Genomic DNA, 16107 nt, shown 5'->3' on the forward strand with positions numbered 1-16107 from the left:
CGTTTTTTTTTGTGATTATTGATGTGATTATACTACTACTATTTAAACACTTAAATAATTGGAAATCTCTACATACACGAGTCTATGCAAAATACTTCTGTGAGCCACTGTACATACATGCATATGTATGGTATATCTCGTTACTCGTAAATATTTCTTAGTAGAACTTCTAATATAGTTTTACATGTCTAACGAGCACATTGTTGTAAGTGTGCATACAGACATGCATACATATATGCAATTTTGCTTCATTATTGATTTTCCTACCTTATAGAGCTCCTCGGGCACAAGTAATCTTTATTATTACAGGCGACAATTCGATTGAGTCATTTAAATTCAAAACAAAACAAAAAACAACAAAAGAATACTAAAAACAACGATAAATGCATACATACAAACCAAACATACTATATATATGTATGTACATACATATGTATGTACTTAAAATATGAATTAATAGGTACTTATCTGCTTTTTCCCTGTATATTCTTTCTCTTCCAAATGGCTTATCTAAGCAACGGCGGTAGAATAAATAATATGTGATCTAAAACAAATAAAGAGCGAGGAAATCTTAATACAATCTTTGATAAAAAGTAATAAAAGCATTTAAAAACTCGTTCAATACTTACGATACTATATATGTATATGTACTTATATGTATGTACATAAGTATATGTATGTATGTATGTACATAAGTATATGTATGCATGTACATATTTTGTATTATATTATATTTATTTTGTAGATACAAATTTGGCTTATATATGTATGTGTGTGTATATAATTATTATAACTAAGCTTTTTAAATTTTGTAATGTTTCTATTTTTCTCTTTTACTATTTTTTTCTTTTTCACAACTTTTTTCTTTTTTACAATTTTTTTTTTTTTTACAATTTTTTCCCCCCTAATTTACTAATTTGGTTTTTTCCCGTCTTTTACTATTTTTGTTTTTTTCCTCTTTTACTATTTTTTGTTCTTTGTTTTATTATTAATTTTATATTTAATGTGTAATATGCACACATACATATGTATGTATGTATATAAGTAGGTAAAATAACATTTGTTGAGCTTATTATTTTTTGTTTTTGTTTCGAGTTTACAATAACACTCTTTGTATTTGGAGCTGGTTGGAGCAGAAAATGTGCTATACTAGATTTTCACGTGAGCTTTTTATTTTGAAATTTGAATAAGGCAAAGCATTCAATTTCACATTGTGGGTGTAAAGTAAATAAAATTGAAGTAATGCTACAATAATGAAAGAGAGGTGTGATAGAGATATTAACTCTTGAAAAGGCGCGCTCATATTATGCTCACGTATTTTTGAAATCGTTCAGCTTCCTTAGCGCGAGACTTGCGTGTGTATGTGTTTAATTATATCTCTGCGCGACTGGTCATAGGCGAAAAGTCGCAGTTTTCGAGGTATTTGAACACTAGCTCTAAATTCTGTCATTTGCTATTTTATAATCAGGATTTTTAATGAAGTGACCCCAAAACACCTCCGAATAGTCACTTTAAGAGTTTAGGTCAATGGAATTTAATAACAAAGTGCAGATTCTAAAAAGGAGATCCACAGTGGTAGTCACGATTTCAGCACTTTTGTGCTATGCCAAGAAAACATGTTCTTTTTTTTTAGTTTACTAAATAATTACTATTTTTTTGTTTTTTGGAAAGTTACTTACCAAGTTAGAGTTGCCAGCAAGGTGGCGCTGTCGTACAATTTTATCTATTTTTTACGTATTTCATTGAAGAAATTTAATTTTTTTTTTGTTGAAAGATCCATTTTTGATGTATGCTTCATTGAAAAACTTTTGTTAGATGATGCAACAAAGATCGTTTGATATTTTTGTTAGAAAAAAATATATTTTATGTTAAATGTTTTGAAAAAAAAATTATGTCAAATGTTTTGAGAGAAAAAAAAATTTTTTTATGGAAAAATTACTTTTTACGGTTTCTTTTTTATATATGTAAAACCAGTATTGAAACATTGAAAATGGACTTCCAAGCCTTAAGGGGGTGGTAGGGTTTAGCGCTAAAAAAACACTTTTTTTGAATTTTTTACAGAAATATGGCTTAAGATACTTTAATAAAATCAGTTGCATGTTATTGTACATCTTTTCAATAAGTTTTTAAGAAATATTAATAATAAAATATTGACAAATAAGCCCATGACAGAGTTTTTTTGGAGATATGTTTTTCGAGAGGTGCTCTGCGGTGCCAATCGGCATTCGTCGTAGAATCATCTGAAACTAAAAAAGTCGAATTTTTCAGTTGAAGTATGCGTAACGCGTTTAAAAAAATGACTCTGAAAAATTATCGATGCTCCGCATTCGAGGTAGAGTGCCTACAAAGGCTATAACTTTGAGAGTTCTGCTCCGATCCACTTAAAATTTTGACACAACATTCTTGAAATGTGCTTGATTACTATTCGGGAGTGCGTAAATTCGAATCTCCGTGCATGAAACAGCGAAATGATAGAAAGTTTTTTCTAATAGCGGTCACAGGCAATGGCAAACCTCCAACTGAAAAAGCTCCTCATAAAAAACCGTTTGCCGTTCGGAGTCGGCTTAGAACGGTAGGACTCTCCGAACACACCACAAATAGGAAAAGGAGCTCGGCCAAACATCTAACAGAAATGTACGCACCAATTATTTATTAATTTTTTTTATGTATGGCTATTGTAGTGCAAGATGTAAGCTTTTGTATGAGTATAAGTTTAGGCCCCCCATGATATGTCGGGCATAAAAAAGTGCCGTATAAAAAAAAACTAGGTAGATCTTTGTAATACTTCGTTCAACAACGCATTCACAGCTTATTCAATCCGGTGCGTGGGAAGTTGCTCTTTCTCGTCAAAAATTCTTGCACATTAAACTTGAACTTTTAAAAAATTTCAAACTTTTAAATTTTCTTTGGTTTTGTTTTTCGAATTATTATGATTGTTTTCAGAATGTTTTTTTTTAGAAATTTTTGTTTTCTCAACATTTTGTTTTTTGTTTTTAGTATATTTTTCTTTTAGATTTTTTTGTTTTTCAGAATTTTTTTTTTAGAAACGTGTTTTTTTAATTTTGTTTTCTTTAGAAATGTTTTTTCTTTAAATTTTTTTTTTGTTTTCAAATTTTTTTTTTTTAATTTTAAATATTTTTTTGTTCAGAGATGTTTTTTTATATTTTTTGAGTTTAGAATGGTTTTTTCTTAAATTTCTTTATGGATTTGTTTTTTTTTTTGTTTTTTTCTTGTTTTTTTTGTTTTTTTTTTTGTTTTTTTTTGGTTTTTTTTTTAATAACATAGTTTGTTTAGAAATGTTTTTTTTTATTTTTTTTTGTTTTTTTTTTTAATAGTTTGTTTAGAAATGTTTTTTTTTTTTGATTTTTTTTTTTTTATATTTTTTTTAAATTTTTTTTTTATTTGTTTTTTTTTTATTTGTTTTTTTTTAATTTGTTTTTTTTTTTTTACTGTTTTAGACTTTTTCCCACAATTTTTTAAAGAAGTGTAACCTATGCTTAAATTTACAATATGTAGTGTTTTATATGACATTTTTAAGGAACGTATGTACCGTGTAAAAACAGTTGGGTGTATTTGAAAAAATCCATACAAAACTACCCGAATGATATTTATGTGTTGTTTGTGTTTTTTTTTCTTTTGTTTGGTGTCATGGCAACCTTTGGTCTTCTCTGTACATTCTTATATTTGTTTTATTAACACGAGTACAGTGACTATACATATGTATGTAGGTAATTTTATCTATAAGAACGGTTGTTTCATTTGGTATTTTTAATTGAGACCCAAGGGATCCTTAACCCATTCGAGACAGCACATATTTTTTGGAGACCACCCGCAGGAGCCCAAAATTTTATTTGCTTTATATAATATCAACCATTTTTGACAAACAAAAAACATCTTTGCAATAGAAATCAGTGGCTTTGTAATGATTGCTCACCGTGTGTGCAGGTACATACATAGTAGCTGCTCTGAATATTTTTAATATGACGGACAGATTGATATAAGTGTGCAATGTAAAATAAAAGAAAAAATATGTACTAATTAAATTTTTATTCTAAAAATAGTCAGGTAACACGAATTCTCAGTTCAGTAACAATCAAATAATATAATCTATATACTTAAATAAGAATAGGTGTACTTTTGGTGTGCGTAATGATAACGCTTGAAATTTGGGACAATTTAATCCAGGGTTATCGACACAAGCGGGACAATATTAGTGTGTGTATATTTATCTTTTTCTAGGAACATATTTCATTTATCAGTGTTGACAAATCTTTCTTTGCACTTTTCCGTTCTTGCCTCTCGGTAGAATTGCAAGTAGGTGATCCTTTGATACTGGTGTGGTCAATAAATCGTCTCGGGGATTTCCAATTAATTTTTCTAAAATCACCAAACAATACTGATAAAATTTAATTTTGTTGTTAATGGTAAATATTTTTTGTGCAGGTTGAATGAAATTCAAAGTTTCTATTAAATTAAGCCAAAATTTTCTGCAAACAACTAATCATCACTTTCACTATCACTGCTTATTTTCTGCAATCCTGATGATCCTGGCCTTGGTTCACTCATTTAGGGGTTAAATTGAACATCAAATATTAGATAATTTTTCTATAATAATATAAGATAATACTAAAATCTAAGATAATTTTTATTTTCATACAGTTTTGTCCTCACGGCTAATGAGATGATGGCTGGCTGATAATTGCAATTCAATATCATTGCACATGAGGGGGGTGCAGTCGGTCTCGAATAGGTTAAGCGGGATTATTTATGCGCCCTAAAAAGTGTTATTTAAACGTCATATTTCACACTTGTAAACTAGACAGCTGCAAAAATTTAAGCTCGTAAAGGTGAACATAAAATCATTCAAAAGGGTTTTTTTTTGTTATTTAGAAAAAAAGCTATTTAAAAACAAAACTGGATGCTTAATTTTGTATATAAAAAATATGTTAAGCAAAAAACCTTGCAACTTCTTCCACGCTGTCACTAGTTCTGAATTGTACCCCATTTAACGAGCTACAAAACTACATACTCAGAAAATTATACGCCAAAAGTATGTAACTTTATTTAATTTCTTTAAAAGTTTGCAATATACATTTTTTGTTAGAGTATAAACTATATGTTCGTAAAAATTTAGCACGAAATGATGATGGACATTGCAAAAAAACACGAAAAAAAGCTGTCCGGGTTGGCTTTTTTGGTTGCACCCTGTACTCCTTCCTTCCATACTGGCTGCAAAATGAACAAATTTAGATAAGACATTGCGTTTCACTGTGAACTAAAATATCGAAAAAACTGTGTAGTAGACTTTGCAACGTTTTAATATTTCCAGGGAAGACATTATTTCGGATTGCCGATTTCTTGGAAGTGCACACTTTGCATATTCTGGGGAAGCCATAAGCCATAGCTCATGAAAATTCGATGAAAAACAGCCCCTTCACATAATTGAAATATGCAGGTTTGTGTTCATTCTTTGAACCTTCAGTGTTTGATTTGTTCGTGCTCACTATTTGAGTGGCTACATAGTTTTTGTATTTGCCTTACCACAAAAAAATAAAATTTAATTTTTTTGTTTTTAAATTAATCGAATTTGAACGCTTTTTATTTTATATAAACATAATTTTTTTATTATTTTAATTAAATTTTTTCTCTACATTTCAGGTTTGCTAAAAATAACCTCACAAGATATACATCTTTATCGATTTTGTCTTTGCTTTCTCATTTATTCATATGTATATTAGGTTATTTATCATTTTAATTTGTTTTTTCTACAGCAAAACATTTTCTCTCTACCCACATTTTGTATATATTAAATTGAAATATAAAAGTAAATACTTAAAAGTAAATAAAATATCCGACATCTAAAGAGAGAAAAGAGACAAAGAAGAGCATAAGCGGTAGAGTTGACTTGCTTGAGAACTTGTGTATGTGTGAATGTGTGCGGGTTGAGAGTCCATTAGCGGAAATACGCACACAATAGAAAATGGGCAATACACACTTACGTGAATAGTAAAAAACAAAAACAATTTAAAACAATAATAATACTGCCAAAGGTAGATAGTCAGGCAGAATATTTAATTAAAAAAAGTTGAAAGTAATTTAATTTTTCTCTTATAGTATGTATGTATGTATGTGTGTACAAACTTATGTGTATTTAATACAGTTACTACACTTTGTTCATACATATCTTCTGCTTTTTTTTCTATACATTTTTGATGGCTTCTATTCGAATATTACAAAGGAAAATTTTATAAACTCAAAGTGTGTCATCAAAATTACTTTGATTTAAAAATTACCCTTTAATTCGCTACAACCACACCTTCAACGCCAACTATGACTTTGCATTTAAAATCACAGCGACATAGTGTGCGCGCATGTGTTCATACATACAATACATGCGCTGCACCTCTGTTCCTTATTGAAATGCTTTCTTTCTTTCTCCAGCAGCTTAGGAAAATTGTCTTTGTTTTGCACGTCTTGTTCTAGGCGCTCTAAAACTTAGGTGTTTCATTATTTTTTTTTTTTATTCATTATTGACTGCTTCTGCAAGTACATGGTTTTTTGCGACTCGAATTCGCAGGAATCGGTGAGAACTTGATAATGTAACCCAACAAACAAAAAATGTGTACAAAATTAAAGAAATCCTGAAAGGACGACTTGTTGTTAATTTTGCTTCATTCTGCAATTTATACAAAATGGTATGCATTTGAAATTAATTATTTTTTTAACAACTCATTTTAAAAATGACGCAGAAAATAATCTCATTAAATAATCGTCGACCTATATATAGACATATTCATATTCAGCATTGATAATCATTATAGAGTAAAGAAACCTTCATCTTTAAATAAAATCGTCCGCCGTACTTTCGAAATTAACTGTTTTTTATCATTTGCAAATAAATAATATATTTAGTTATAAATTATTTGCGTTATATATATTTTTATGACGCTGATCGCATGCAAATCACCTCGTACGATATATGGCAATACAAATGGAGGCCGCTCTTATCAGGAGTTTGGTTAGGGAAAGGTTTAACGTATGAAATGTTACGTTGGTGTTTTGATAGCTATATTCTCATTTATACGAAATCTTTGTAGTGGCAACATTATAAAATCAAAAGCGAAATTTAAAAATGGAGGTGAACGATTTTTTTCTTTTGCTCGAAAATGTACTTAATACCTTTTTTTTCTTTTTTTGTAATGAAAAGTCCTTTGGCCGGATATAAATCAGGGTCGTTCCGGTAACGTAGAACCGTCGTGGAAACGCTTAATAAAGAGTTGTCAGACCCAATTCTGCTTCTGACAAAAATTTAAAATTTTGTCAATACTTTTTGAAAACCAGCCCACTCAAAAATTTCAAATATACAAATTTATTGTAAAATAAAAGCCAAAGCAATTCAATATAGATTAATTATTGTTAACTTGGTGGAATACTTTGCTTTTGCTTAATTTGGGCTTGCTGTTTGAAATATATTAATTAAAAAAAAGGAAACTGTCTACTCACAAAAATATAGCAGAGTATCCACTTTTTTCCAGGTTTAAATTTGTTTTATTGTTTTCTAATATATAAAAAACGAGAAACATAAAAAAAAATTTATTTTTATTTGTCAAAACGTACCTTTGTCAATATACCCTTAACATGCCAGTATCTGGCGCAGTATTAATACACTTTGTTACCGACATGCTTTCATTTAATGAGATACTGTTAATTGATATCGCATCGATTTATTCTCACAATGTAAAAAGGAGCTGGCGATAATTTCTGTATATTTATATGAAAAAACAGCTTTGCAAAATCCGTTAGTCTAATTCGGTAGGAATTTCTCTATTAAAAAAGCAATTCAAACCAATTATTATCAACTGAAAACCACTCAGTCTTTTGTTTTTGTGTTAAAGTTACGTTCGTTGCTGGTGTACAAGCCTTCATCTTTCACATCTGTTAACTCTCTAACGCATCCTGCTCAATTACGTCAATCTCTTGCAATGCTTTCCCCGATTTCTTCCACGTGCTACAAAACAAACACCTTGTGGCTGCTTGGGATTATCTGCAAATAGCCAATGTTGCATGTGCAAAGACTCGCAACTCAAGACACGAAACCGGTATGTTTTCGTACTCTTTGTTTAGTTTCTTGCCACCAAAGAGCGCACGCTGGCATATGAGCGCGTGAGTACGCGTTTTTAACCAAACACACAGCACACTATGAACTCTTCGCTCTTTAGTGTGCCTGTGTGTGTGTATGGATGAGTATATTCTGCATTTTGTTTTTATCACGTTCGGTGTGAGCGCGTGCCTTCGTGTTTTTATGCTTTACAAATATTCGAAAAACTTATACATGTGAATTGCTATTATATTTTTATATATTTTCTTCTGTTGCCTTGGCTCGTCTTTTTTACATTTTCATTATATTTAAGCGTAACGTTGAGTGAGCGGCGTAAGTGTTAAAGCAAAATAATAAAATTTCATATTTTAGTTTTAAAATTATTGTCGTTGTGTGCGGTCGTTCGTACGTTCACTGGCGTGATGAGTTATTTGCTGAAAGGAGAATTTTTTTAAAACTTAAATTTATATTACTTATGGAAATACATTACAAAAAAAAAACAGCAAACGCTAAAAAAATAAAAATAAAAAAAATTAGTTGGCTAAAAATCGAAGTTTGACGTATTTTTTAAGCATAAAAAGAGATTGGAACTAAAATATATTTATTTTTCCGTGGAAATTTGTACATTGTGAAACTAATACAGATCGACCGATATTAAATGGAAAATCTGGCTGGTAAGTATTTATTATTTTATATCTGCATATAAATATTTTCTACATACATACATTCAAGTGGAATACTACATGGAAATTGAGCAATTCACAATAGAGAAAACAGATAGTCAGTCAGAAAGGCCGCGCGGCGCGTATTACAATAGATAACATGGATTTTTCTATTCAGATATGTGGGTAGCATAGGGCATGCGACGACGAACGAGCTGCCACTAATAAAAAAAAATATGTACATACATGTGCACGTACTTGTGCACATTTAAAATTTTTTTTTTATTTTTATATGCTTTCAATATAATCAATGCGCGTTATTATAAAACGTTTGATTCTTAAACTTTCATTATGTATGTATATTAATTTGCTTTTACTCCCTTTGTGCCTGGTAGCCCTTCGTCGCAGTATGTGTAGGTAATTACGCGGTGGCAGCGGTTTTTTAATTAAATTTTGTATACATATGTACATACATATATACATACTTATATTTCACTTAAAGTTCAAAGTTTTTTTTTTTTCATTAATATTATTTTACTGGATTAAACAGCAGTCGCAGCAAAAATTGAAAAGTTGTTAGCTGCTCTACTATAACTTGTGTAAGTAGAAAATTATTTTTTATTCTTTAACTTTGCGCAGTACAGCGCACGAATGTGTAAAGTGAGTAGGATAGTGAGAGAGAGAGAGAGTTAGTGGTAGATTGAGAGGGCGGTGAAGTGGAGTGATTAAATAAGAATACGAGACCATTTCATATTGCCATCGTTAATTTGCCGTTAAACGATTGAATCTTTTTACAAACCAAACGCAATAAGAGATAGAAAAAAGAGATAAAGAGAGAGCGCTCGCGCACCTCTGAGAGCTAGTGAGCGAGTGGCTTTTTGCGAAGTGGCGTGGCATAGTGTTGGTGGCAAAATAAAATGCTTCTGCTGCTGCCGCTGCTTGCTTATTGACTTATAAAATTTAATTAAACTGGAAAAAATAATAATTTGGTATCTCTTGTTGATATAAAATATAGCACAATTTAGATTTTTTCCCCTTTGGTTTGTATTATTGTAATATTATTCGCTGCACTACGTATATTCGTGTAAGACTTTTTATGTTTGATTTTTCACATTGTACCATATATAATACAATAATTAGAGAATTTTAATGTTTTCTCTCTAATTTCAATTGGAAGCGTAGCATTTTGCTTGCTGCCTGCCACAGTCATTGCTTAATCATAGAAGACAAAAAGTTACTTAAAACAAATTATTAAAAAAGTGATAATAAAACGAAACGGCGAAAACTGGCATACATACATGCAAACAAAAAAATTATCGTAATTGAACGTCGTGGAAAGATAAACAAAACGTAATTCCGATAAATAAAAATCTATTAAAATAAACGCAACCAAATACGTATAACACAACTATTAAATTTGAGTCATAAAAATGTGAATCTACTTGCAAAGAAAGCACAAATATTAAAACTGAAAATTTCCGTTGTCTATCGGTTTTGTGAATTTCGCAAACTTGCGCTAGTTCTACTCGAATACAAGCATACATACATACATATTTGCATATTTACCAAAAATAAACAAAATGTAGTCCAATGAATAAAAAAGGGGGTTGTATGCAAAGCTCAGTTCAGATTTGTTGTATGTGTATCGTATATGTATACATATGTATGTATGTATGTAGTATGTAGAAATATGATTTTATGGTGAAATAAAAAATAAAATAAAAATATATAAAAATATACGTGAGATGAAAAATTAAACCGAATTAAGCTCTTTGATTGCAAACTTTTAAATGGAAAATATGTTTATTTCATTAGAAGTAAAATTTCTTAGTCATGCGGCACATGAAACGTCGCGTAAAAAATGTGAAACGTTGGATGAAAAATTTGCGGTAGATTGTTTTTTTGTGCTTTTAAGTACTAAAATTGTAAGATTTACACTATTAATCACATAAGCGCTAGGAATCCATTTCAACAAAATATCGCGACTTCGTTAAGCTAGAGGTGAAGGCATAGCCGTTAAAGTCAGATACATAAGTTTTTTATACAGAAGTTCACTGAACATATGGCATGAATATTTCGGGTCTCATAAATTTTGAAAAGGCCCTGCGATCAACGCTAAGAAAATTGCAGATGATTTTAAGTGTGGCAAAAGGATATTAACACCCCTTCTTTAGCGACGCGATTCTTTCACATAAAAAAGTATATCTAGCGCTAGTTTTTGAAAAATTAAAATTTAAAGTTGCCGTTGATTTCACTTGAGGCTAAAACTTTCAAAATTGATACAAAATTAAAAAAAAATTCAAACATTTTCATCAAAATTTCAAACCAATTAGTCAGAGTTTTTAGAAAAATTCTAGGTTACAGTTATGTGGCCTAATAAAATGTTGGTGTAATATTGAACCAGTTAACATAAAGTGGCTCAAAATTTGCATTGCTTCCTTCCATATAACGAATGTTCGAACTTTGCCTTTTATTATACCAAATTCCAATAGTCTTTAAAACTGCGTACTCAAATTTTTCTAAAAATGGCGATTGAAATTTTGATGAAAATTTGTTAATTTTTTTTTTTTTAATTTTGCATAAAGTTTTAAAAATGGGTTTCTGTTGTAGTAAAAATTATATTTTTATAAAAAATAATGAAGGGGAAAAATTAATAAAATGAAACAAAATAAATAAATAAATATACGATCAAATAACAATATTAAATAAAATAAAATACTATTATGATAAACAAATAATAAAATAATAAATATATAAACAAATAAATATATAAAAAAATAATAAATAAATAAATAAAAAATAATAAATAAATAAATAAAATAAGAAATAAATAATAAATAAATAAAAAAATAATACAATAATAATACAATAATATATACAATAAATAAATAGTCAAAACTTTACAATATATCGCAATGCTATTATTTTGAATAGATGTACATATGTACATACATATCCATATAATAATAATAAAATTTATATTTTGAAAATCTGCTCACTCAAAATCATTTACTGTGTAGTAAATCGTTTTCTAAAATTGATTCCGATATAATTTTCCATTGCCATTATAAAATTTATAATAGTCTTAAGATTCCTGTCAAAATACATGCATATATCGGAAAAAAATTAAGATTTTACTGATCTTGAATCCATTTGTGAAAGTACCCCCAAAAATGTCATTGTTTTATTCCGTTGAATAAATTTTTATAAATTTTTATGCAGACTTTTTAAAAGAGATACCTCTCGAGATATTTGAACCTTAAAGTGCAAAAAAAAGCCACTTTGGCTTATATTTGAGGTTATGTAGTATTACGATCACTTTTTTTTTTAAGAAAAGCAAAGTAAAAGTATTCTTAGAATTCTGTGGAATTGACTTCATACATATGTATTTGCAAAAATAGGAAAAGCAAACGCCTTAAACTCTAAATAATTGAAGCATCGAAATTAACTTAGATGTACTTACATATACATATGTATGTAAATGTAGTTCTTCTTTTTTAAATAATTTATTTAACATCCCTTCAACGGGCAACGCCTCTTTTTGCAGCACCATCAAACAACATAAATCAAAACAACGCTACCGCTGTGGATTACGGGAATTATGATTATCCGCCAGCAACTAAACGCGGGCGTGGCTATGCACCAATGGGCGAATTCGATTTAAGTCTCATACGAGAGTTTCGTGCTCGACCTGGCTTCTATGACCGCAATTCGGTTAGTTTCAAGGATAAACTGCAAACGGCACATCAATGGCAAGAGATTTCCAACAAACTGGGTTTCGATGGTGAGTAGCTAATTGCTAATTGTTTCGAATATTGTCAGACAATTTCAGTGGAATTCACTCAAAAGTGAATTACAGAACCTACGCTTGCGCGATTGTTTGAAATTATTTGTCAAATCAAGGATCATTATACTTCTAATCGTCTGGTGGCAGCGCAGTGGTGTAGTTCAGTTAATTCAAATAGTAGGAAAGGAAGTAGGAAGAGTAATAGGTTATAGTACAATTGTTGTTTTTTTTTTTTTTCATTTAAAATGTAATATTTTTATAGCAATAAATAACCAAAAATTTGCTCACTATACAAGTCGCACTTCATAGTTCATTTAACACATGGGCCTAACATTTCAATACCTCTTTTGAAGAACAATTTATCATTTGCCTCAAAATTTAAAATAGATCTTAGCCACTGCGAAGAACCAGTAGTCGCCGGGAGCCAAATTTTGTTTTAACTAGTTTTCTTTTTTTATTATGTAATTTAAAAGTCGTGTCTTGCATTCGTTAAATATAGAAAAAGTGCAACATCGCCAAGGAAAAAAATTATAAAAAATTGTAAAAAATTAATTAAAATTGTGAGCCACTTATTATATTAAAATTTAATGGCTTCATAGAGTACCCAATTTTTTTTTTGAATTTCTGATTAAAAAGTTTGAAATTTTCAGGAAAAATTGTAGAATTTTTTATAAATCTCATACAAAGTTTGAAACTCTGATTTATACGATAATTGTTATAGAATGAGTCATATATTATAAAAAAAAGTATGAAAATTAGAAAAGTACCCAAAACAAATTCGTGACATTTACTCGAAGAATCAAACAGCATTCAGTCACTTTAGTGATTAGTGCCTCTTATATTGCACGTATTCCTTAAAAGAGACAAAACTCAAAATTTTTGTTGAAAGAAAAAGAAAAATTTCAGAAGTGCCACGTGATATAGTAGGACGAGGACAACATCATAACTATTTAGGCAGAAATTTTCAACAAGACCTGAATTTTTTTATTACCAGTAAACGTATGAAGTACGAATAGTGTAAATAAGTTTTCTAAAAATGTCTCGAAATCAGTGCGACAAGTGAAATTCGGTTCCGCCCACACGCCTTTCTTTGCATCTTGTACTCTTTAGTTCTCATGAAATGATTATGACATTGCATATTCGCAAAAAATTTAACGGAATGCTGAAAAATATATTTTTGATTTAAATAAACTCAGTAGTATTTCGTATGCGTGCATTCACAATAGTTTCGTTTTTTAGTATGTTTGAGCAATTGCTTTTACATCAATAAATATTTAATTCGAAGCCAAAGAGCGAAAGGCAGATACGATAATGCATGCGTAGATAAAAACAAAATGCACAAACCTGGCAACGGAAGTATTGAGACGGTTAATAAATTGTAGTGGTTTCATTGAGTTGAGTTGTTTGTTTTGATTTTTGTGTGAGCAAACGTGCCCACCAAACAAAAAATAAATGAGCAACAATGAAAAAATCTCAAAACATGTGAACACAAATCGTTTGTAAACAAACCTCGCCGTTGTTATTAGTTGCTATTGTTGCTGTATAGGAGACTGTTGCTTATAGCATCATGTGTTTTATTTAATACGTATCTATGTATGTAGCCGTATAGGCTTTGTGAGTGGCATTTACTGTGGGTTGATGGTAGGGGGGTGGGTTGATGGGTTGGTACGCAATTTAGTGTTGTTTGTAAATTTCAGAGCACGAAGAAAATTAGATTGAGATATGTTACACCATCTTCACTCTACGATTTGTTGCACATTTCAATAACGAATTTTGTTTTATTTCCAGTTTCTTTGCTAAAGGATCGCATGCTACAGCTGCGCAATCGTTACAATCTCGAGAAGCGTCGCCTTGAGCAGTTGCGCGATGAGAATCCCGGCCAGCAGATTGAGTCACCATGGCCCCTATTTGAACATCTACATTTCCTCTCCGAACATATACGGCCGCGACGCTCTTATAAAAGCATGCAACCGCGTACTTCGCTCGCAGAAACGGGCGACGACGAGGATGAACACTCACAACAGCAGCAGCAACAGCGATCAGAACAGCTGCAACAGCGGCAGCAGCAACAACATTTGGCTGCAGCTGGTGGGCGTGATTCGTTCAGTGATGGTGGTGGCGGTGGCGGTGTTGGTAGCAATAATAACAGTGCTGATATGACAACTTTCGCTAATGGCTTGCTAACCGTCAAAATGGAGGAACCCGACGCTGATGATGCAAATGCCGCAGATGCTGAATCGTAATAAATGATTATTTAAATAACTTTCGTAATGCATTTACTATTTTACTCTACCGTTTTTATTTTTTAGTGGCAGTCAAAGTGGCACCGAAGACACGAATAGCGCTCATCCTTTAAAGCTAAGTGCCGCATCCACACTGCTTAGCATGCAACAACGCCAATCACATTCCATTTCGCCGTTTAACAAGTCAACTACGTCGTCGTCAATGGCTTTAAATAAACGTCCATTGAAATATTCAGCTTCACCTGCTGCGCTGCCGGCATCCATCAAAATACGTCGCTTGGATACGATGCAAGAGCGTGCATCGGCGGGTGTTATGCATTTACAACCGCGTCCCAACAACATTCCGCATAGTAGTTTCAACAATAATGACACTAACAAAAATGCTGCTCGTCAAAGACAGCAGGAGTACACTCCGTTGGCGCCACGCCCACCCTTCAGCGTGCAAGTAAGTCGTCGTTGTTTGAGCAATTCGGAGCAAAAGTATGCCTCTTTTGGGGATTTTGTGTCCGCCTCATTGTTGGAGTTGCCAGCACAACGTGCCCTGCAGTTGGTAGAAAAGTTCACGTCGGAGGTGGTGCGTGTGCTGTTGGAAAGCAAAGATAAAGGTGTACAAGAAGAAACTGAACGAAATGTGGTGCAACAGCAGCAGCCGCCGCAGCAGGTGTCACCGCAATTTCAACAAATTAATGGAAGTATTAGTAATGAAGCAGTGAATGGCGTTTAAGGAGTACATCATACATATGTATATGTTTTTGTTCTAAACAAGAGCAAAAGTTTTCGTTTATTTAATTTTAATTATTTTTAAATGAATTGACTGACTGTCAGTGTTTTCGCACTCGTAATTTTTAGTTATTTCTTACAAATAATACAATAATGCGCATATTTGAGCGCCTGACTACGCTTGTATATTGAATAAAGTTATCCGCATGTGCTTTTAAAGAAGTGGCGTTGTTTTATGGGGTGGGGGTAGGTATGGGGTTTAGATTATCTTTTATTTGTTTTTTTTTATTTTTAATGAAATATTTTAAAAAATTTACATATATGCATATTTCAATAATACAAATACAGAATCACGAGGCCGTACGGATTACTAGAGTGTATGGGTAATATTTAGATGTGGAATAAACATGAAAACTAGGACGACTAGCACAATATCAAAAAGGTACTGTGAATGAAATTAACACAACTTTGTTTGAAAGGCTTGTCAGGTTTGTAGTAGTGTCCGGATAATAGATGTGTCGGAACGACAACTTTGAGAAATGAAATAGAAAAATTCAAAAAAGTTTCAAATGTTCGAATGTTTGTTGTAGTAGCATT

General features: G+C 31.1%; 1 protein-coding gene across 7 annotated transcripts in view; it reads left to right on the plus strand.

Moving 5' to 3' along the window:
• Positions 1-15732, plus strand: part of LOC129249068 (uncharacterized) — a 53468-nt gene extending 37736 nt beyond the window's left edge. For 2 of the 7 annotated variants that reach the window (XM_054888694.1, XM_054888702.1), the window contains 3 exons: positions 12308-12544; positions 14336-14786; positions 14857-15732. In XM_054888694.1, coding sequence (XP_054744669.1) covers positions 12308-12544; positions 14336-14786; positions 14857-15514 — 1346 coding nt within the window. In that variant the 3' untranslated portion in view covers positions 15515-15732. Of the gene's footprint in view, positions 1-7582; positions 8773-9337; positions 9360-9654; positions 9845-9937; positions 10111-12307; positions 12545-14335; positions 14787-14856 lie in introns of those variants that run through there. The other 5 variants (XM_054888709.1, XM_054888741.1, XM_054888717.1 and 2 more) reach the window with 5 other exon arrangements.
• Positions 15733-16107: the final 375 nt, after the last annotated feature.

This window comes from Anastrepha obliqua, chromosome 1 (assembly GCF_027943255.1).
Source record: "Anastrepha obliqua isolate idAnaObli1 chromosome 1, idAnaObli1_1.0, whole genome shotgun sequence".
Classification (NCBI taxonomy): Eukaryota; Metazoa; Arthropoda; class Insecta; order Diptera; family Tephritidae; genus Anastrepha; species Anastrepha obliqua.